Source organism: Apium graveolens, chromosome 3 (assembly GCF_009905375.1).
Source record: "Apium graveolens cultivar Ventura chromosome 3, ASM990537v1, whole genome shotgun sequence".
NCBI classification, from domain to species: Eukaryota; Viridiplantae; Streptophyta; class Magnoliopsida; order Apiales; family Apiaceae; genus Apium; species Apium graveolens.
The window spans coordinates 298037994-298056033 of NC_133649.1; the positions used below are offsets into that span (position 1 = coordinate 298037994).

Genomic DNA, 18040 nt, shown 5'->3' on the forward strand with positions numbered 1-18040 from the left:
TCTAGTTGAATCAAAATATTTGCTAAAAATATGCATGCATCCATATAAAATTGTATCTCATTTAGTTGCATCTCATTTAGTTGAATCAAAATATTTGCTAAAAATATGCATGCATCCATATAAAATTGTATTATACAAAACTGTTTTGAAAGCTAGTTGTATTGCCTCGTCCAGATTATGTTGCTCTCTTCAGACGAGCAATTTTCGCTGCTTGGTTTTACTCTGGTGATTATAGTTCCTTCAGGGGACCTTTTAATTGCATTCTTACAAAGTCCACATGTTTTGATCTCAGAAATCTGCATCTCCCATTTTGTCATCAAGGGAGAATGTGTCATTGTCATACACTACCTTCAATTATGTGACAGTGGTGTCAGAAACGATCATTTTTGTGCAATATACATAAAGTACACTATCACCAAAACCAACTCTTTGTTAGCACAGCATATATTCACATATAAATCGATACTTATATCATATACGTACTCGGTCAGATTTATTTGCAATGAATAAAATCAGCTGCAAAAAATGGATCTTCTTGCAACACCTCATTGCATAGATATCACTTAACTTCATTAAACAATTTCACTGACTTTCAGCTGAACTCTCATATACGAACTCAAGATTAACTCGCTAAACATATATATATATACGTGTGTGTGTGAGACACTAGTTCACAATTTTCAAATTGTAAATTAAATAATTTAACACTAACATTGTGTCAAAGTGGAGGCCTTAAATTTGGACCATTAAACCCAATATTTTTGGTAACTTAATAGTGTACCAGAGTGGACGTCTTTAGTTCCATGCTCAAGTACGAATCAGGGAACCCCGACAATTTTAACCATTTGGTAAGTAGGATCCTAATATTTGGTCCCGAAAATAGGGTCCTACCAACATATTATCCGAACCCAAAAAACGGGCTTTCGTTTTCATGTGAGGTTTGGTAAGTAGGATCCTAATATTTGGTCCCGAAAATGGGGTCCTACCAACATATTATCCGAACCCAAAAAATGGGCTTTCGTTTTCATGTGAGGGGAATTCTAAGTGATATAAGATCCAATTATATATTGCTCCTGTCAAGTTTGTTCCAAGGATCATAATATCCAGATCATCACCTTGTTTAAACTTAATTTAAGGACTATTAGCATCCCATAAAATATGCCTAAATTATTGTTAAAATTTCATAGAAATGAACCAAAAAAACGCCTAAAATCTAGTTCATGGATCATAATCTTTTAAAATTTTAAGTTTTTAAGGTAATAGTCAGGGATTATATTCCCTTATAACAAACATGGCTCGAAGAAATGGTAACATCAATACTTAAGTACCTTCAACCTCTTCATGTCTTCATAACAATAACAGAGGGGTCCAACAATCAAGAACAGTATTCACAGTACACTACAAATTAAGAAAATGTGGAACTTAAAAGACTTACTAGTTTGACAGGGAGATTAGTATCTGTAATAGAGATTAATTACCTGTTTTCCAAATCTGAGAATGACATAGGGATCACTGCTCCTGGTGTCTCTGATAGCTAAATTTACACCTCTCTTTACGCGAACTCTGAGAAGGCCCAACAAATGCTCCATTCTGTATGTTTACAAGAAGACTATAAGTAAAGAGGGAGTGGGAGAGCTAACTCTGAAAAGGCCCAACAAATAAGACTAAGAGGGAGTGGGAGAGTGTTGATGCTTCTTGCTAGAGAGAGAGATGTTTACAAGAAGACTATAGGTAAAGAGGGAGTGGGAGAGCGAACTCTGAAAAGGCCCAACAAATAAGACTAAGAGGGAGTGGGAGAGTGTTGATGCTGTGAGGTTCCAGAGAGAGAGAGAGCGCGAGAGAGCGAGCGAGAGAGGGAGAGAGCGATAGAGGGAGTGGGGGAGGGGGAGCGGAAGCGAGGGGGGAGGGAGGGAGGGAGCGAGGGGGGAGGGGGGAGAGAGAGAGAGGGAGGGAGGGAGAGAGAGAGGGAGAGAGAGAGTACATACGGAATACGAGAATTTCCACCTTGTTGAATATCTAGTGGTGCTACCCGAAGACTTAAATGAATAGTCATCGCTGTTAAGAACAACCGAGATCCAATGAGAATTTGCGCGTAGCTTCTGGTCTTTGACATCGAAAAAGAAGGTTGTAATAACGAAACGGGCATGTGAGAATTTGGTCCTAGCTAGTGGAACAAGAAAGACATGGATCTATATTCAATACACAATCAAAGAATTCCCCCCCCCCAAAAAAATATAAGAATGCCTATTGCTTTGTTTTCGCTCCGCTCGTGCGTGGCACTCCTTGCTCGCAGGGCGGCATACCTAAAAAAGAAAGGGATTCCGAGACCTGGGAATAGTTCAATCTTCCCATCATGATATCGACTAAGAGGAAAGTCGCACGTAAATATGGGTTCGAATCTCATTCATGATTCTAGTTCAGAAGGACTTCATTCCATCGCGAAGAAGGAAGCACATTACGAACCGAACAGATAAGCACAGACAAGGGGGGCTTTTTATTTAAGTGTAATCATTATGAACATTTTTCATTTTATACGTCATCCTTTACTTATTCTCTTTCTTACCGTAGGTCTTAGTTAAAGCGCCCAACTCATAATTGGCGAATTCGTAGGTTCAATTCGTACTGGATGCACGCCAATGGGGCCCTCCAATAAGTCTATTGGAATTGGCTCTGTATCAATGGAATCTCATCATCCATACATAACGAATTAGTGTGGTATATTCATATCATAATATATGAACAGTAAGAACTAGCATTCTTATTGAGACTAGAACTCATAGGAAGAAAATATTTTTATGGATGGAATCAAATATGCAGTATTTACAGACAAAAGTATTCGGTTATTGGGAAAAAATCAATATACTTCTAATATCGAATCAGGATCAACTGGGATAGAAATAAAGCATTGGGTCAAACTCTTCTTTGGTGGTATATTCATATCATAATATATGAACAGTAAGAACTAGCATTCTTATTGAGACTAGAACTCATAGGGAAGAAAATATATTTATGGATGGAATCAAATATGCAGTATTTACCGACAAAAGTATTCGGTTATTGGGAAAAAATCAATATACTTTTAATGTCGAATCAGGATCAACTAGGACAGAAATAAAGCATTAGGTCGAACTCTTCTTTGGTGTCAAGGTAATAGCTAGAGAGAGGGAGAGAGAGAGAGGGAGGGAGAGGGCGAGGGAGAGGGAGTGGGAGAGGGAGAGAGAGCGGAGCGAGGAGTGGGAGAGGGAGAGATGGAGGGAGAGAGCGAGAGATGGGGAGAGAGGGAGAGAGCAGGAGAGCGGGAGAGAGGGAGAGAGGGGGAGAGAGGGAGAGAGGGGGAGAGAGGGAGGGAGATGAGAGAGGGAGAGATGGGGAGAGAGGGAGAGAGGGAGAGAGGGCGAGAGGGAGGGAGGGAGAGAGAGAGAGTGGAGAGGGAGAGATGGGGAGAGAGGGAGGGAGAGGAGAGAGGGAGAGATGGGGAGAGAGGGAGGGAGAGGAGAGAGGGAGAGAGGGGGAGAGAGAGATGATTATGAAGTTATAAATATATATGTATATATACACAGTGGAATTTAACAAAAAAAGGAAGTTATAAATAGCGGAAGAGTTGATGATAATTTTATTTTACAAAATACGCAAGAAAAGCATATCTTAATGTGCACTTTAAATTTCTTAGTATGCTTTTTATTTATAATGTATTTTGAAATTTCATTTTATTGAAAAAAATTTTAAACTTATATTAAAATAAATATTAAGGCCTCTATTCTTAAATTTCGCATAGGGCCCCCAATAATTTTGTCTCGTGCCTGCTTAATAAGTACTGAATTGGTCGGCTAGTGAGTGCTCAAAGAGTATAATGTGCTTTCTGATAATACTAAACTATTGACCCTTTTTTTCCTTTAAAACAAAGCTGTAGTATTACTTTCCGGTGTCCATTGCACATCTTAGTAGCATCTTATGTTACCCCGTGAGTATTTAATGTAAACCTAATGTATCAGTTATTATCAAGCATTAATCTTCAACCAAACAACCTTAACGTTTCTTCTGCAAATATAGCATAAAAAAACCTTGCAATCTCTGTCAGATGCCTCAAGCACCTCAACAATACTCTCTGGTATCTCCTCCTCTGAAAAGAACCACAGTACAACATCATTGTATAGGAATTTAAACTAGACTGTAGATGCACAAGGTAAAAAAAAGTGTCTGAATCAGAAGATATAGTATATAAATATGACACGGGGAACCTTGGATGTTGGTAACCATGTAAGATATATTACAGTTCTTTTAGACTATGAGATCACTCTGTTCTTACTAACAAAGAAGTGTCTATCTTTAGAGAGTACTATGTTCTTTTTTTTCGATACATAAAATTTCTTTACAGGTTTGTGGTCCTAAAACACCTTCTAGAGGGGATATAATTCAAAGAAGTTGAGTTGCAAAGAGGTGTATAATTACAGTGGATGATAGTTGGTTATGCTGCAGCACGAAATTTGAATGTAGCATAAAACAGGGGCATGTAGCTATTACCTCTAACACCTTCACCAAGCCCCTACGTCAAAGAACAACAGCCGGAGCTACACATCTTGCCTCCTCAGTCCGCCCGGATCAGCTGTAATTGGCATTGAACCTAATATTGGATTCACATGACAGAAAGTCATAAACTAAGGAAATATAGGTGCACACCTTCTCTTTATGGAGAGCCATAAAGGCCTCCAACCACTTGAGGAAATTGATGTTACAGATTATAGTGCAGAGGAAGATTGATATGGCAGCCAGCAAGACCTTGCCAGTAGACATACTATCACATATGGTACTGGCGCGGGACAAAAGTGGGAAATTTATGGAGGAGCTGGGAATTGTTGAATATATCATATACGTGTACAACAAAAAAATTATTCATTTTCAAATACCAAGGAAACGATTGTATCCTACATGCATTGATATAAACAATAACATAATTGTAAGCACTACTCCCCACCCCCCTCCGGACAAAAAAAACCTCCCAACCCCACCGACCAAAAAATTATAGTTTTGAGTATTCCATTAAAAATCAAGTATCTTTCTGACTTCAAGTAATATACATGTCCTGAAAATTATATAACCAGGGGCAGAGTGTTTCAAACCAAGTGCAAGTAATATAAAGATTCTTTAAGGGGTAAAGGCACCTAAAAGGACATAGGAAATTGCATGAATCCTGGTGCAGGAAGATACAATATAGAATAGCTTAACTGCAAAAGTGTACCAACCAAATATAATCTACAGAAGGCAGACTACAGAGAAATATAGCTCTGTCATCCTAAGTACTCCTATAATACTTCAAAATTTGGCATTCTTTTACGAGCCAATGACCAGATTGACATCATGAGACGACATCAATTAATATTACTCACACATTACAGCAGTAAAAATCAGAAAGTCAAGTACAACTACCACAGGTAAATGTAGTGATGAAATTCCCCCCCCGGTGGGAATGATAAATCATTGCTTGAAAAAGATAATGATGTATCTGAGCATCCTCCATTTGAACGATACAAATTTGGGCTGGAAGAGACACTTGAGCTGGCAATACTGCCATTCCCGTTACATTTTACAAGGTCGGTTTTCATCTCTGATATCTTTTTTACCTTTTTCTCTTGGACCTATCACACGAAAACAATACATAAATACGAGGCATAAAGCATACTATTATTTAAGACAAATTTAGCTGTGGAAACAAACAAAAACTCCCACAAGTACCTTCACAGATGGCATAATTTGTAACTAAGAATACTCTCAATTGTATGATAAGCATCGAATTGTTTCTATTCTTTATAAGAGAAGGATTTCTAGCTAGTGTTTTCAGATCTCTCTAAACCTTTTCTATTTAACTTGCATCAGGACAATAATATCAAATTTCTAGACAGTATATAAAGTACTGCTCTCATAGATTACAGAATATTACACTTTTGTCTAGCATCACAGGTCTTCTGCCATCCATACTTATCATGAGAAGAAGTCGTATAAATGTCTCCGCCCCAAATTGTTCCAATCTGATGCTTTCTTATTAAAATGTAGTTTATTTAGCAGATACTTTTTTCTTGCAAGGTGCAGATACTTTAGTTAGCAATGGATAATCAATTTTATGTTTTTGGTTAACAGTGAAACATTTTTAGAAAATGATTAACAAAAAGGTTTTACATAATTATTTCTAATTGGTCTATAGAACACATATAAACAAGAAAACAGTATTCTTATAAAAGCCTATGGTTGGAGATAAGGACTATGTCGCTCACTGGACTCACTCCCTTTTAAAAAAGTACATTGATACATTAGAGTACTCCAAGTACCTTCTAATAACTTTTAAAATATATATGTACGCTGATTTGAAGCCTACCATTATAGCAATAAAGAACAAAAATATAGATAGAAGTGATGGCTTCTAGCTCCCCTCATATATCTAACTCTACTTCGGTAAAGGTTGTCAGATCAAATATTGTTGTCCAAGATGTTCTGTAGTGGTTTGCCCTGAGTGGTTGGCAAAAGTTATACTAATCCATTTTTAAAATTTCTTCCATTATGACTGGGCTTGGGTTTGGGGTGACCAAAAACTAGGGTTATCTCACTGTCCACTAAACTCAAGAAAACATAGTTTAATGTGAAGAAAGAAGACCCTTAGAGGTTTGCAAAGTGGAAAGTAGACAATTTGATCAACTGGTAGAAAAAACTTGCAAGACATACATGATAGGAATTATGTGAACTACACCTAAATTTCAACTACAACAGTAGTGGGTTTTGAAAGGAGTGATTGAGATAATGCATTAATAACTGTAATTTTCTCGGAATTAGGAACATAAAGCTTGTGATATCATAGAGGACAGATACATGGGAAAAATTTAAAGTGAAGGAACACTATAATCTGTACAAGTGAGTTTTCCAGCAAGCAGAAGTTATTATCAATAATTACTTAGCTGTAACTATTGATGTTGTTTAAAAGTTAAAACCTATATCAGATTGTTTGCATGAACACAAAGGATCAACAAATCATCTACCTTCCAGAATTTAATGGTCTTGTCATTTGTAGACAAAAGAAAAAGTGCCCCATTTGCTGTTTGGCACCATCTGATTTTGTTGATTTTCTCCTCAATTTCTAAGCTCTTTAAATAATCAAAGTATCAAACTGAAAGAAAAATATTAAATAAAGAATGAGTATAAACATTCCAAACTGACAACAATATAATTACAGAATTACTTTAAGGGAGCGAGGTTCCAACTATAACGAGATACATAACTTTTTCCAGATTCCACTTCCTTTTTGGATCTCAAAATCAGAAATAGAGGGTATTTACAGGATATGGTTCAATTCATTTGTGTTTAAGAAATTAAGTGACATACCTCAGGTTCATGACTTTGAAATTCTGTCTTGTAGCGGAACTCAGGATGCCTACTGACTGGATAATATATCCTCTCCAAAATCCCTTCTGCTTCCTCCATGCTGTGTACATCAAAATTTAGAATTTGTAAAACAAATTAAGAGTAGAAGGAATGTAAGATCATGCATATTTAAGATTCAACTGCTAAGATGAAAAGAGTATACAGCTGTAACCTCTTTTGCATCAGTCGTTTCGAATAGCAAAACTCCACCGCCACGATAAACAGTAGCAAGATGATCACCAGATTTGTCGAACTCAATAGCTGATACAATATCAACTGCAAAATTGTGAAAATTGAAGTTAACTGTTAAAGCCAATGTACTTAAAAGAAACAGCTACATCCAAAACATGTGCAACAGAGTGTCCCTGTTAAAAAGTCTGACCAAATTCAGCAATCAAGTTTGGGGAGCTTCTATATGAGTTTTTAATTTGTATCCAGAAAAAAATAATAAATTAAAAGAAAATAGAAGTATAACTAATGCAAGGACATTGTCTTTTCATCAAGCATTATGGCTCAGATTTAGCTAAGTTAAATGTCACTAAATCAGTCTCTTTCAACCAAAAGAAATCGTGTTTAAGGATACAATCTTCAGAAAGAAGAGCAATTGAAGATTGATAAATTTAATAAAAAACTGCAAATAAATCATTTAAGGACAACGGAACTGTATGTGTATGATACGCTTCAACATTGGTATTGTATAAAGTTAAGTAGCTCTCCCGCCCCCTCTCCCTCTCTCTTAACCCTCGCTGTAATTTGAGAGCTGACATTACTAATTTACATGAAAACTTGATGCCCTGAGGTTAAAGAGATGGTAATTACTAATCAGTAATAACTACATCTATTTTTCCGATTTGCAAAAATAACAGTGCTCTTATTATATCACATCATCAAATATGAAAAGACCAGCGGACATAAGAATGTCATAAACACAAATATTTAACCGAGAAGGTATGATGTGGAAAAAAATCATATAATTATGCAAGACATATATATAGATGTGACTTTCAATACTGTGTTCGATTCAACTTCTATAAAAAAAAGGGAAGAAAAAATATGTAATTGATAAGAAAGCTCTGAAACTTTCTATGCTTTTCGGTTAGTCTCCTTTATGAACAGATGACAGACGGGGAATACATAAAATGGCAAGTTGCTAATTTGACAAGGTACCCATATTACATGTCCTAAGAGCAAGTCCAAGAACTTGTGTCCTAGAGGAGAATATAAGGCATTTGGGACAAAAATGCAATCCAAGAATGTCCTAGTGGTGCCTTAAACAACTAGGACACACGATATGTGCCTTATTTTTGAGGCACTACTACACATGTCCTAGATTATTTTTCCCAATAAAATATTCACTTCCCTACACTTGTACATCATTTTCCTTCCTTTTGTACCTAAATATATTAACATTTTAATTATAAGACATCAAGATAAGGCTTATTGTTGGAGTACAAGTAGGTCTGTGGTGTCCTAAATCACTAGGACAACATATTTTATTATATATTTAAGTCTTCTCCTAGAACACTCTTGGACTTGCTCTAATGTTCCACAGTACACAAGTAACTGTAAAATAATCACTTCATCATATATCAGATAAAAATCTTGTCCAGGTACTGAACAAGTCTTTTTTAGAAAAACTTTTTTATTATTAGTATTAACTAATTACAAATATGCATTTACCTATATAGCAGCTAGGAATCCAACTAAAAGGCCGCTAAGTGCTCGTAGATAAGCTAAAAAGCACCTCATATATATATACATATACACACACACATATATATATAAATATATATATATATGAGTCCCACTCTACAGACACACGTAGAGACACTTCTATTTTTATTTATTTACATAACACATATGGTATGCAAATCGATCGTTAGGAGATGAAGAAAAATACTGTGATTTTAAAAAATCAAATTAAAAACGGAGGAAATTTGCATGTGAGAGTGCCCCTTGCGGGGACCATTAGATTAGATTAAAATATGTGGTCCAGATTGTGTCTCCACTTGTCTCCATATAAGAGGTGTCTCTCTGGAACAAAGGCCTATATCTATCTATACTATTATATTAAAGACGAAACAATGAAAGTTTTATTGGTAGTCGGCCTGGTCATGCTGGTATTTACTTAATTATCCTTATTGAATTGTTTTTATTAAATTTACTTAATTACCGTTACTTAATTATTATTACTTGAAATCTATATTAGTCTTAATTGGTATATAAATCTATTACCCTTTTCAACTACGTTTTTCCCAACCAAAATAGTTCAATTTCTATAAATATAATATGCAATTCTATTTATTATATATAAATCAATTACCTTTTTAACTAAAACACATTACCTTTTTTACTTTTTCCAACTAAAACACCTATTTTCCAAAAATATTACGGGCAACTTAATTTGATAAAATAATGTAATTGGTAATAACAAATCAATCAACTTTTTCAGCTAACACCCATAATCTTTTATATTTTAAATAAAAAATTTGTTATTTTTCAAAATAACACGGATAGTTTAATTTAAATTTAAGTAAAATTAAAAATATATATAATATTAAAAAAAACCGTGCATAGCACGGGTTATAAGCTAGTATATATATAAGGACCTATTCCAGTACAAAATCTTATTGTATAAACATGCAAACCAGTGCTTATGACAATAATATTCGGTGATTAGCAATTTTTAGCAAGTGATTGTGTTTATGCATTTTAGTGATTAGCAGTTTTTAGCAAGTGATTGTGTTAATACATTTTAGTGATTGTTTGTACAAACTCTTATTGTACAAACATACAAACCGGTACATATGACAATAATATTAGTGATTAGCAGTTTTTAGCAAGTGATTGTATTAATACATTTTAGTGATTGTTTATGCGTTTGTACTATAAGGTGTTTGTATTTGAGCACTTCCCTATATATATTGTTTAGAACTAGCATACAACCCGTGCGATGCACGGACTAATTATATTATTTGTAATTTTATAAATTTATTATTTTATAAAAATAAATTATTAAAATAATAATTATATATTATTGAGATTAATTATGTTAAGATATTTATTATTTTGTATGTATTATATTATTGAATAATTCAAAATTTAGATAGTTAAAATCTTAAAAAGTTCTTCCATTCGTTGCGCGGGTGGAGATTCTATGCAAAAATGAGAGTCTTGAAAGTGGTGTATGTAGATGATTTGATATATTTTTATTGATTTACTAATTATTTTGTTATATTATAATTTGAATTACAAAAATTAATATTAGAAGTGTTTGATTCAGAAAAGGTAAGAAAGAAGTTGAGTATGATTAGAAGTTGAGTTGAATAATAATTCGCAGTGTTTGTAGTTATATTAAATACATGATTTAATTTTTTTTAATTAAATTATATTTGTTTACACTTTATTTTAGGAGGTGTTAACATGTTTGTATGAAGGTGTTAACATACTTTTAGGAAGGTGTTAATCAACGACCGAACGAAACCGTGTTTCGCTTCTAATAATATAGTATAGATATTGATATACTAAGTATAGTATAGATAGTATAAATAAAGATATAAACGAAATATTATAAAGTTATAATATGAAAGAGATGATTTGAATCTTTCGATCGATTTAAAATATAGAAAAGAGGTACTCCCTCTGTCCCATTGAATTCTATACATTACTTTTCGACACACTTTTCAATGCTCCTTTAAAGCATAACTCCACAATATTTTTTTTTTAATAAAAATTTGATGTTCAAACTTTTATTCAAATATAAAATTAAAAAAAACATTATGAAACTATACTTTATAGAAGCATCGAAATACGTGCAAATAGTAAACGTATACAATCTCACGGGACGGAGGTAGTATATAGTTTGCTTCTACGATTTAGTGTTTACAGGTGCTCTACTCCGCTAATGAGATTAGGCGGCAGCTTCCTCAAAGCGGAGTGTAGGCTTCCTAGGAATATGCCTTGGTTTGTTTATCAATTAGCTTAATTAAAAAAATATTTTTGAGAAATTACTAAATATTTAATAAGGTTAGTTAAGTAATTTCAGTAAGTACCAACCACCAACCGACCGACTACCAAACTTTTAACGTTTCGTGTATTAAAATATAGTATAGATTAGATAAATAGGACACTGACACACAAATACAGCACAAAGATCCAAAACAAAATCCAAGACATCATATTAGAGTAATAAACACCATGGTAAACTCGCTTTCTAAAATTTCGGTAATCGTTACTTAAAACACTAACGAATCCAAATAATTGCATCAGCTCAATTAAGTCGAATTGCATACTTCAATCCATATGACTCCAACAGTCTCACAACTAACAGTCACTACATCGCAATCAATCACTTAATGCTAAATCTACTCAATCAATCACGAATTACAACACAAACAATCAAAAAACAGATCAACGCCACTAAATCAAACCCTAATTAACCAAAACACCGAACACAAAATCGGATCTCCTCACCTTCCTGCACTTCCTCGCTGGCGGTGCGCTCCCCGAAGACCTGCGAGAATTTCCACTCAAGCGGCTGTGACGCTGCCACGAGCTCTCCATCGCCGCAGTTCATTCCTCCTCGAAATCACCGAACCGAACCGACTCAACTCACTGTGAAGAATAGATAGATGTATAGATACAGAATCTGTGTATATATATACAGGAGATGATTAAATTGAAAATTGATCGGGATTGTTAGGTATCGAGCTCGATCGGAAGCTTAATGATCAAGCAAAATGCATCAGAGAAGTGTTAGTAATGTAATTGTGTGCGCGTGTGTTGAGATTGAAGCATCGTTTTTACGAGCACCTCGATTACGAAGAGGACAACAATACAATAGTGAACCAAAAAAAACTAGTGTACAAAATGATATGGTGACGTGGACAAATAAAATGTTCTAAGCGGTGTGACGAATGTAAATGCACAAACACCGTCTCACCAACGCTTGGGATAACTGGGGCTAAAAGTCCATCCGGATTATTAGTTGTCTTTGACTTATATCCGACTCGAAAATATGATACATATTTCATATTCGTTTTAAAAATGATCCAAATCTGGCGGAAAAATTAAGTCCAGATAAAATATGATCCCGGATATGAAATGATCCTATCCGAATATTTAAATATGATCCATGAATCGTATTCGTTTCAAACTCATATAAAATTATATTTTTAACCACTTACATTTATAAGTAAATGTTCTTCATTTTATAAAACTTTAATACCGTATTTAAGTCTAAATCTTCACAAAATATGATTTATTCACCGTGATAATGCATATTATTTTTCTATATATTTAATAAACTATATATAAATACATATAATTATAAGTTTTAATTCATATTTATAAAATTCATCTATTATTATGATTATTTAGATTCATGATAATTATTTGAATAGTTAAAATAAAAATGATATTTTTTGTTAATGGATCATATTCAGCTCGTATTCAGTGGATCATAAACTATCTGGTTAGAAAATAGAAAATACGGTACTGGCTCATATTCGGTCCAGATTTGGACTTCAAATATCCGGAATCGGTTTATATCCGAATAAAAATGATTCCGAACCCAAATCTGGACATACTAAAAATAAAATGATCCGATACTTGAGCAGAGAGGTACATGCATCATCATTTTAGGGATAACCTTGGGATTCTAGAAGGGAAACACAAATGTGTTGCGTCACTTGAGTTTTTTTTTTGCCAAGTTATTTTTTGTAGGAGATGTCGATTTTTTGTTGAAATATTAAATTATAAAAATCGGGATCATTTACAAAATGTTGGTACCGTTTTTATTTATGTCATTTTATTTTTACATTTTTTTTAAATGAAGTACTTATTTCTAAGTCAAAAAGTATAGATGCATTAGTTTTTCAACTAAATCATAATTAAAAAATGAAAATTAGAGTTTGAACTATTAGTTATTTTTCCTTTTCTAGATTAAAATAAAAAAATAATGAATAACTCAATTATCAAAATAAATAATCATTATAATATATTTTAAGTAAAAGATAATAATAATATTCAAACTTGAATTTCGTTTGAAAAATTAGAAGTCGAAATCGTCAGTTCTTAATTTCAAATTTCTCTGTTCAATTGTAATCGATTTGATTTATATTACAATCACATTTCATAAAAATAAATATAACAGATCATTTATAATTTTTTTTTTGTGAGGAGATCATTTATAATTAGTAAAACTAAAAAGTAACAAAAAATAATATTTGGTTCATGATACCTCTGATCTTCTCTAAGGAACATTACTTTGTAATCTCCTTCGCATCCAAAATATTCCAATATTCTAGGTAAAAATGAGTAAAATACATTATTTGTAATATTCTGGTTCAAAATTTTGAAATATCAATCTTTGTCCTTCACTGTACTTTATTCTATTTTTTAGTCTAGACTAACTCGTTAACAAATTAGTAATTAAATACATTTTGTGTACTTGCACTTTTGTTGAAGTATCTTTATGTATTTGTAAATCCTAAATTATGATGATCACACAATCATAGCAAGTCACTTTCATATTATGGCTTGCTTATATATATACTGTTGATAATAGACTGCTGGATTATATGTGCTAACTCAGTTTTGCAGGAATTTATATTATCACCATAACAGTAAGGTGTTATGTGATAACAACAAGCTGTTACAGAGTCCGAACAGAAGTCTGAGACTGCCCAGAATTTCACTCAAATTTTATATCAGGGTTAGGACTTCTTTATTTGTAAATTCTCTATAAATTTATGTTTGTAGTAACGTTTAAACTCAGTTTAAAATTCATAAACGTTTTCAAACATTAAGGAAGAAGTTGGTTTGTTTTCAAACTCGATTTTTACTCCAACAACTTCAGCCTTATTCCATATATATAGTAACTGTTTTATAAACGTTTTCTTTCTTCAAAACTCCTATTTATGGGTAACTGGTCTTCAGTAATGTTGAAGAACAACGTTCATCTCAACGTTAATGTGTAGATTTAGTTTATAGCCGTTGTATAATTTCATATATAAACAGTGTTCTAACTTTTCATACAATTGATGCAACTCTGATTGAAAAGTTTACAATTTTCTCTGAACACGAGCTTGAATATTTACTGCCTTCATATCTTATTTAGAGAATATAGTTTGAGTTGTAATCATTACTTTTTGTATTGAATATTGAGATTAGTTGCTGAAAAGTAGCGGGGTTCTATAGAGTTTATAACGGGGAGAGCTAGGTAATTAGACTAAATTGTTTCTCAGTTGCACAAGGTTCAGGAACGAGGAATTCAAGGATAGGAAGCTCAATGAATTCAGAGGTTCAAGGAATAGGGTGCTGGGAGAAGTCAGTGTCGAGCTAGTCGCAGTCAGCTCACAGTTGCAGTGATAACAACAAGCTATTTTCAGTGACTGGGAAAATGGAGATATATTATTATTCTGTAATTGTTTGATTTTTCAGTAATAATATATTCTTTTACCACGTTGGTAGGGGACTAGGATGTAGATCATTAGTTATAGGGGTCGAACCTGGCTAAAAGTTCTTGTGCCTCTTTTACATTTCCGCACTTTACTGTTTTATTGATTGGATGCATAATAGCTTGACATATTGATCTTTGAATTGAAAATAGTAAGCCATTTTTTGAGGCATTGCAGACTGCTAGAATAACAGTCAGCTATAACAAGTTGGTAAAAATTAAAAATAGTCATTATTAGCCATATACACCTATTCACCTCCCTCTAGGTGTAATTTCATTTGGTATCAGAGCTTGGTATACTAATATTTCTGTAATAGGAAAGTATCGATCGATATGGCTGAAATATACAATGATGACTATCCTCTTGGTTTGGCAGCTAACCATCCTCCATTGTTACTTGGTACTCATAACTATAATTGGTGGGAAAATAGAATGAATATGCATATGTCCAAGGAACCAAAGGAATGGAGAGTTGTTTTTAAAGGTCCCTACACATTCATTACTGATGATGGCAAGCCAAAAGATATTGATGATCTCACGGATGCTGAAATTCTCAAGCTGAGCTACAACAACAGGGCTATGAATACTACCATGACGGGTCTCTCCACTTCCGAAAGTGATAAAGTCTCATCTTGTTCCTCTGCCAAAGAAATGTGGGATATTCTTGAGCAATATCGTGAAGGAACAAAACCTCGACACAAAGTTAAACTGGGCCAACTACTTGATGATTATGGAACATTCAAGCTAAAGGAGAATGAAACTATTCGTGAAGCTCAAGCTCGTTTTCAGGTTATAATGAATGGTCTTGCACTTCTTAAAAAGACAATACCTCAAGAAGAAATCATTATGAAAATTCTCAATGCAGTTCAATGGCAATTTCAAACGAAGGTGACATCAATGGAATCTAATCCTCTACTTGATAAAAATGATACTTTTCAAATCTTCTCAGAATTGGAAGTCTTTGAAAAGAAAATCTTGAAGAGTCAACATAAGTCTTCAGCTCCTCCATCTACTCATTTGAAGAATCTAGCTCTCACTGCTGAAAAGAGCAAGCTAGAATCAGAAGAGGAATTAGCTCTACTCTCTAAGAAGATCCAGAAGTTGATTCACAAGCACAATAAACTCAAGATGGAAAAGGGCAAGGAAAAGGCTAAGTTCTCCAATGGAAAGAAGAACTTCAAGGAGTCTAAGGATCAAAACTGTTTTGAATGTGACAAGTCAGGTCATTACAAGAAGGACTGCTATAAGCTAAAAGCAAAACAACCTGCCACTTTCAAGGACAGAAAGAAAAAATCCAAAGCCTTGCTTACTTGGAGTGATGATGATGAAGAATTTGCCTCCAATGACGATTCTAGTGAAGAAATGGTCAACTTGGCACTCGTGGACATGGATGATGACAACAGTGAGGTTAGTTCATTTAGATTTGATATGTCTATTGATAATCTTATTATAGAACAACTAACCATGCAGGAATTAGTCAAGAAATATGATTCTATTAAGGCTGAAAATAGGAAGCTAGGTTAGAAGAATGTCTACCTAAAGAAGATGGTTCAAGAACTTATACAAAAGGTGGACAATCTGATTGAAAACAAGGAGCCAACTATTATTAAAGATGAAGCCAAAGTTAAGGAACTAGAAGATAAGGTTGATCAAGTCGAAAATCTCAGTAAGGTTCTGTTGAAATGGAACAAGGCCCAATCAGAAGAAATTTCTCAATTGAAGCTTGATATTGAAGCTATGGATGCATGTCTGGAAACATTCGAAGACAAGGATTCTACAAAGACACATCCATATCAACCTGCTGCTACTACATCTTAGCTTACCGCTACATCATCAAAATAAGCTGAAAGAGTCAAAGTTCTCGAATCTGAAGTCAACAAGCTAAGGAAAGGAATAGGAACATTTGTGCAAGGTGAAGAAGGTCTCAAATTCATGATGAAGAGCATCAAAGAACCTCTGGTTAGAGAAGGAGTTGGGCTAAACTTCAACAAGAAGGCAAATGCACTCAAGTATGATGGAAAGCATGGGAAACCCTACAAATATGCTATGCCTTGGAAAAAATGTGCTACGTGTGGTGGAAAAGGTCATATATCACAAAATTGCAGAGTGCAACCTCCAAAGAAAGTCTACCAGAAGAAGTTTGAAAGAAAAATAGGCTACTGGAACAGACAAATAGCTTACCAGAATGGGAATTGCAGAAGTAGAACTAAGCTTGTGTATCCTACAGTGGTCCAAAAATGGATCAAGAAATCTGATTTAAATGCTTTATATGTTCTTGCTTCTAACCAAATTGGACCCAAACCAATCTGGGTTCCAAAAGGTTGAGGTTTGTTTTTGTTTGTTTTGCAGATGTGTCTTGCCACTAAAAGCAAATCAAAGCAATGGTTCGTTGATAGTGGATGCACAATACATATGTGGAGACAAAACTCAGTTCATTAGTCTAAAGATTAGGGGTGAGCAAAACCGAACCGAAACCGAAAAACCGAACCGAACCGTATAATTTTGGTTCGGTTTGGTTTGAATTTTTTCAAAAATTTCGGTTAATTCAGTTTTTCGGTTTTAACCGAAATAATATTGGTTCGGTTCGGTTAATCTAAAAATTAATTCGGTTTAACCGAAATAACCGAAATTTAAATACATATTTTTTTAATTTATATTTTATTTATATATATAATACAATATAGTAAATATAAATAAAAAACATACGATATGTATCTTCAATTGGTGAATATATGTATTTTCAATTTTTTACATATATAATATAATATAATATGTATTCTTTTAACATTTCAAATAATTTTTTGTTTTCATTTTAAATTATTTTGACAAAATTTCAAATATATAGGTTTTCAGAAACCGAACCGAATTAACCGAAATAATTCGGTTCGGTTTGTGCATAAGTTTGGTTCGGTTCGGTTAGGAAAAAAATATCATTTCGGTTTTCGGTTAATTCGGTTCAGTTCGGTTTCTGACCGAACCGACCGAATGCTCAGCCCTACTAAAGATGAAAAGAGGTGGTGGTGTAACTATTGGCAACATTAAGACACTCCCTATTTTAGGTAAAGGTAAAGTAGGTAATACCACAACCTCTATTTCTAATGTTAGATATGTTAAAAGCTTAAGTTATAATCTTCTTACTGTTAATCAATTACATGATGATGGTCATAAGGTTGATTT

The 18040-nt window shown here is 33.8% G+C and overlaps 1 protein-coding gene across 10 annotated transcripts; it reads right to left on the reverse strand.

Annotated features, from left to right (window-relative positions):
* Positions 1-93: 93 nt before the first annotated feature.
* LOC141713742 (uncharacterized) lies at positions 94-12323 on the reverse strand. Of its 10 annotated transcripts, none has more exons than XM_074517316.1 (9): positions 11878-12323; positions 7577-7680; positions 7366-7465; positions 5425-5633; positions 4678-4843; positions 4522-4603; positions 4062-4120; positions 1479-1590; positions 94-348 (listed from the first exon to the last, which is right to left on the reverse strand). In XM_074517316.1, exons 1-6 carry the CDS (start codon positions 11965-11967, stop codon positions 4586-4588), a joined length of 687 nt encoding a protein of 228 aa, XP_074373417.1. In that variant the 5' UTR covers positions 11968-12323; the 3' UTR covers positions 94-348; positions 1479-1590; positions 4062-4120; positions 4522-4585. The 10 variants fall into 10 exon arrangements, with proteins under 10 accessions (XP_074373417.1, XP_074373415.1, XP_074373416.1 ...); XM_074517314.1 differs by having other exon boundaries at positions 4026-4120; XM_074517315.1 differs by lacking the exon at positions 4062-4120.
* Positions 12324-18040: the final 5717 nt, after the last annotated feature.

Bases quoted from the DNA above. Each gene is read 5' to 3' on its own strand.
- LOC141713742 (XM_074517311.1), bottom strand. From the start codon at position 11,967: ATGGAGAGCTCGTGGCAGCGTCACAGCCGCTTGAGTGGAAATTCTCGC. The intron at 5,634-7,365 runs GTATGTCACTTA...TTCGTGTGATAG, and splicing joins TTCAAAGTCATGAACCTGAG to GTCCAAGAGAAAAAGGTAAA. The intron at 4,844-5,424 runs GTAGTTGTACTT...AACAATTCCCAG, and splicing joins CATCACTACATTTACCTGTG to CTCCTCCATAAATTTCCCAC.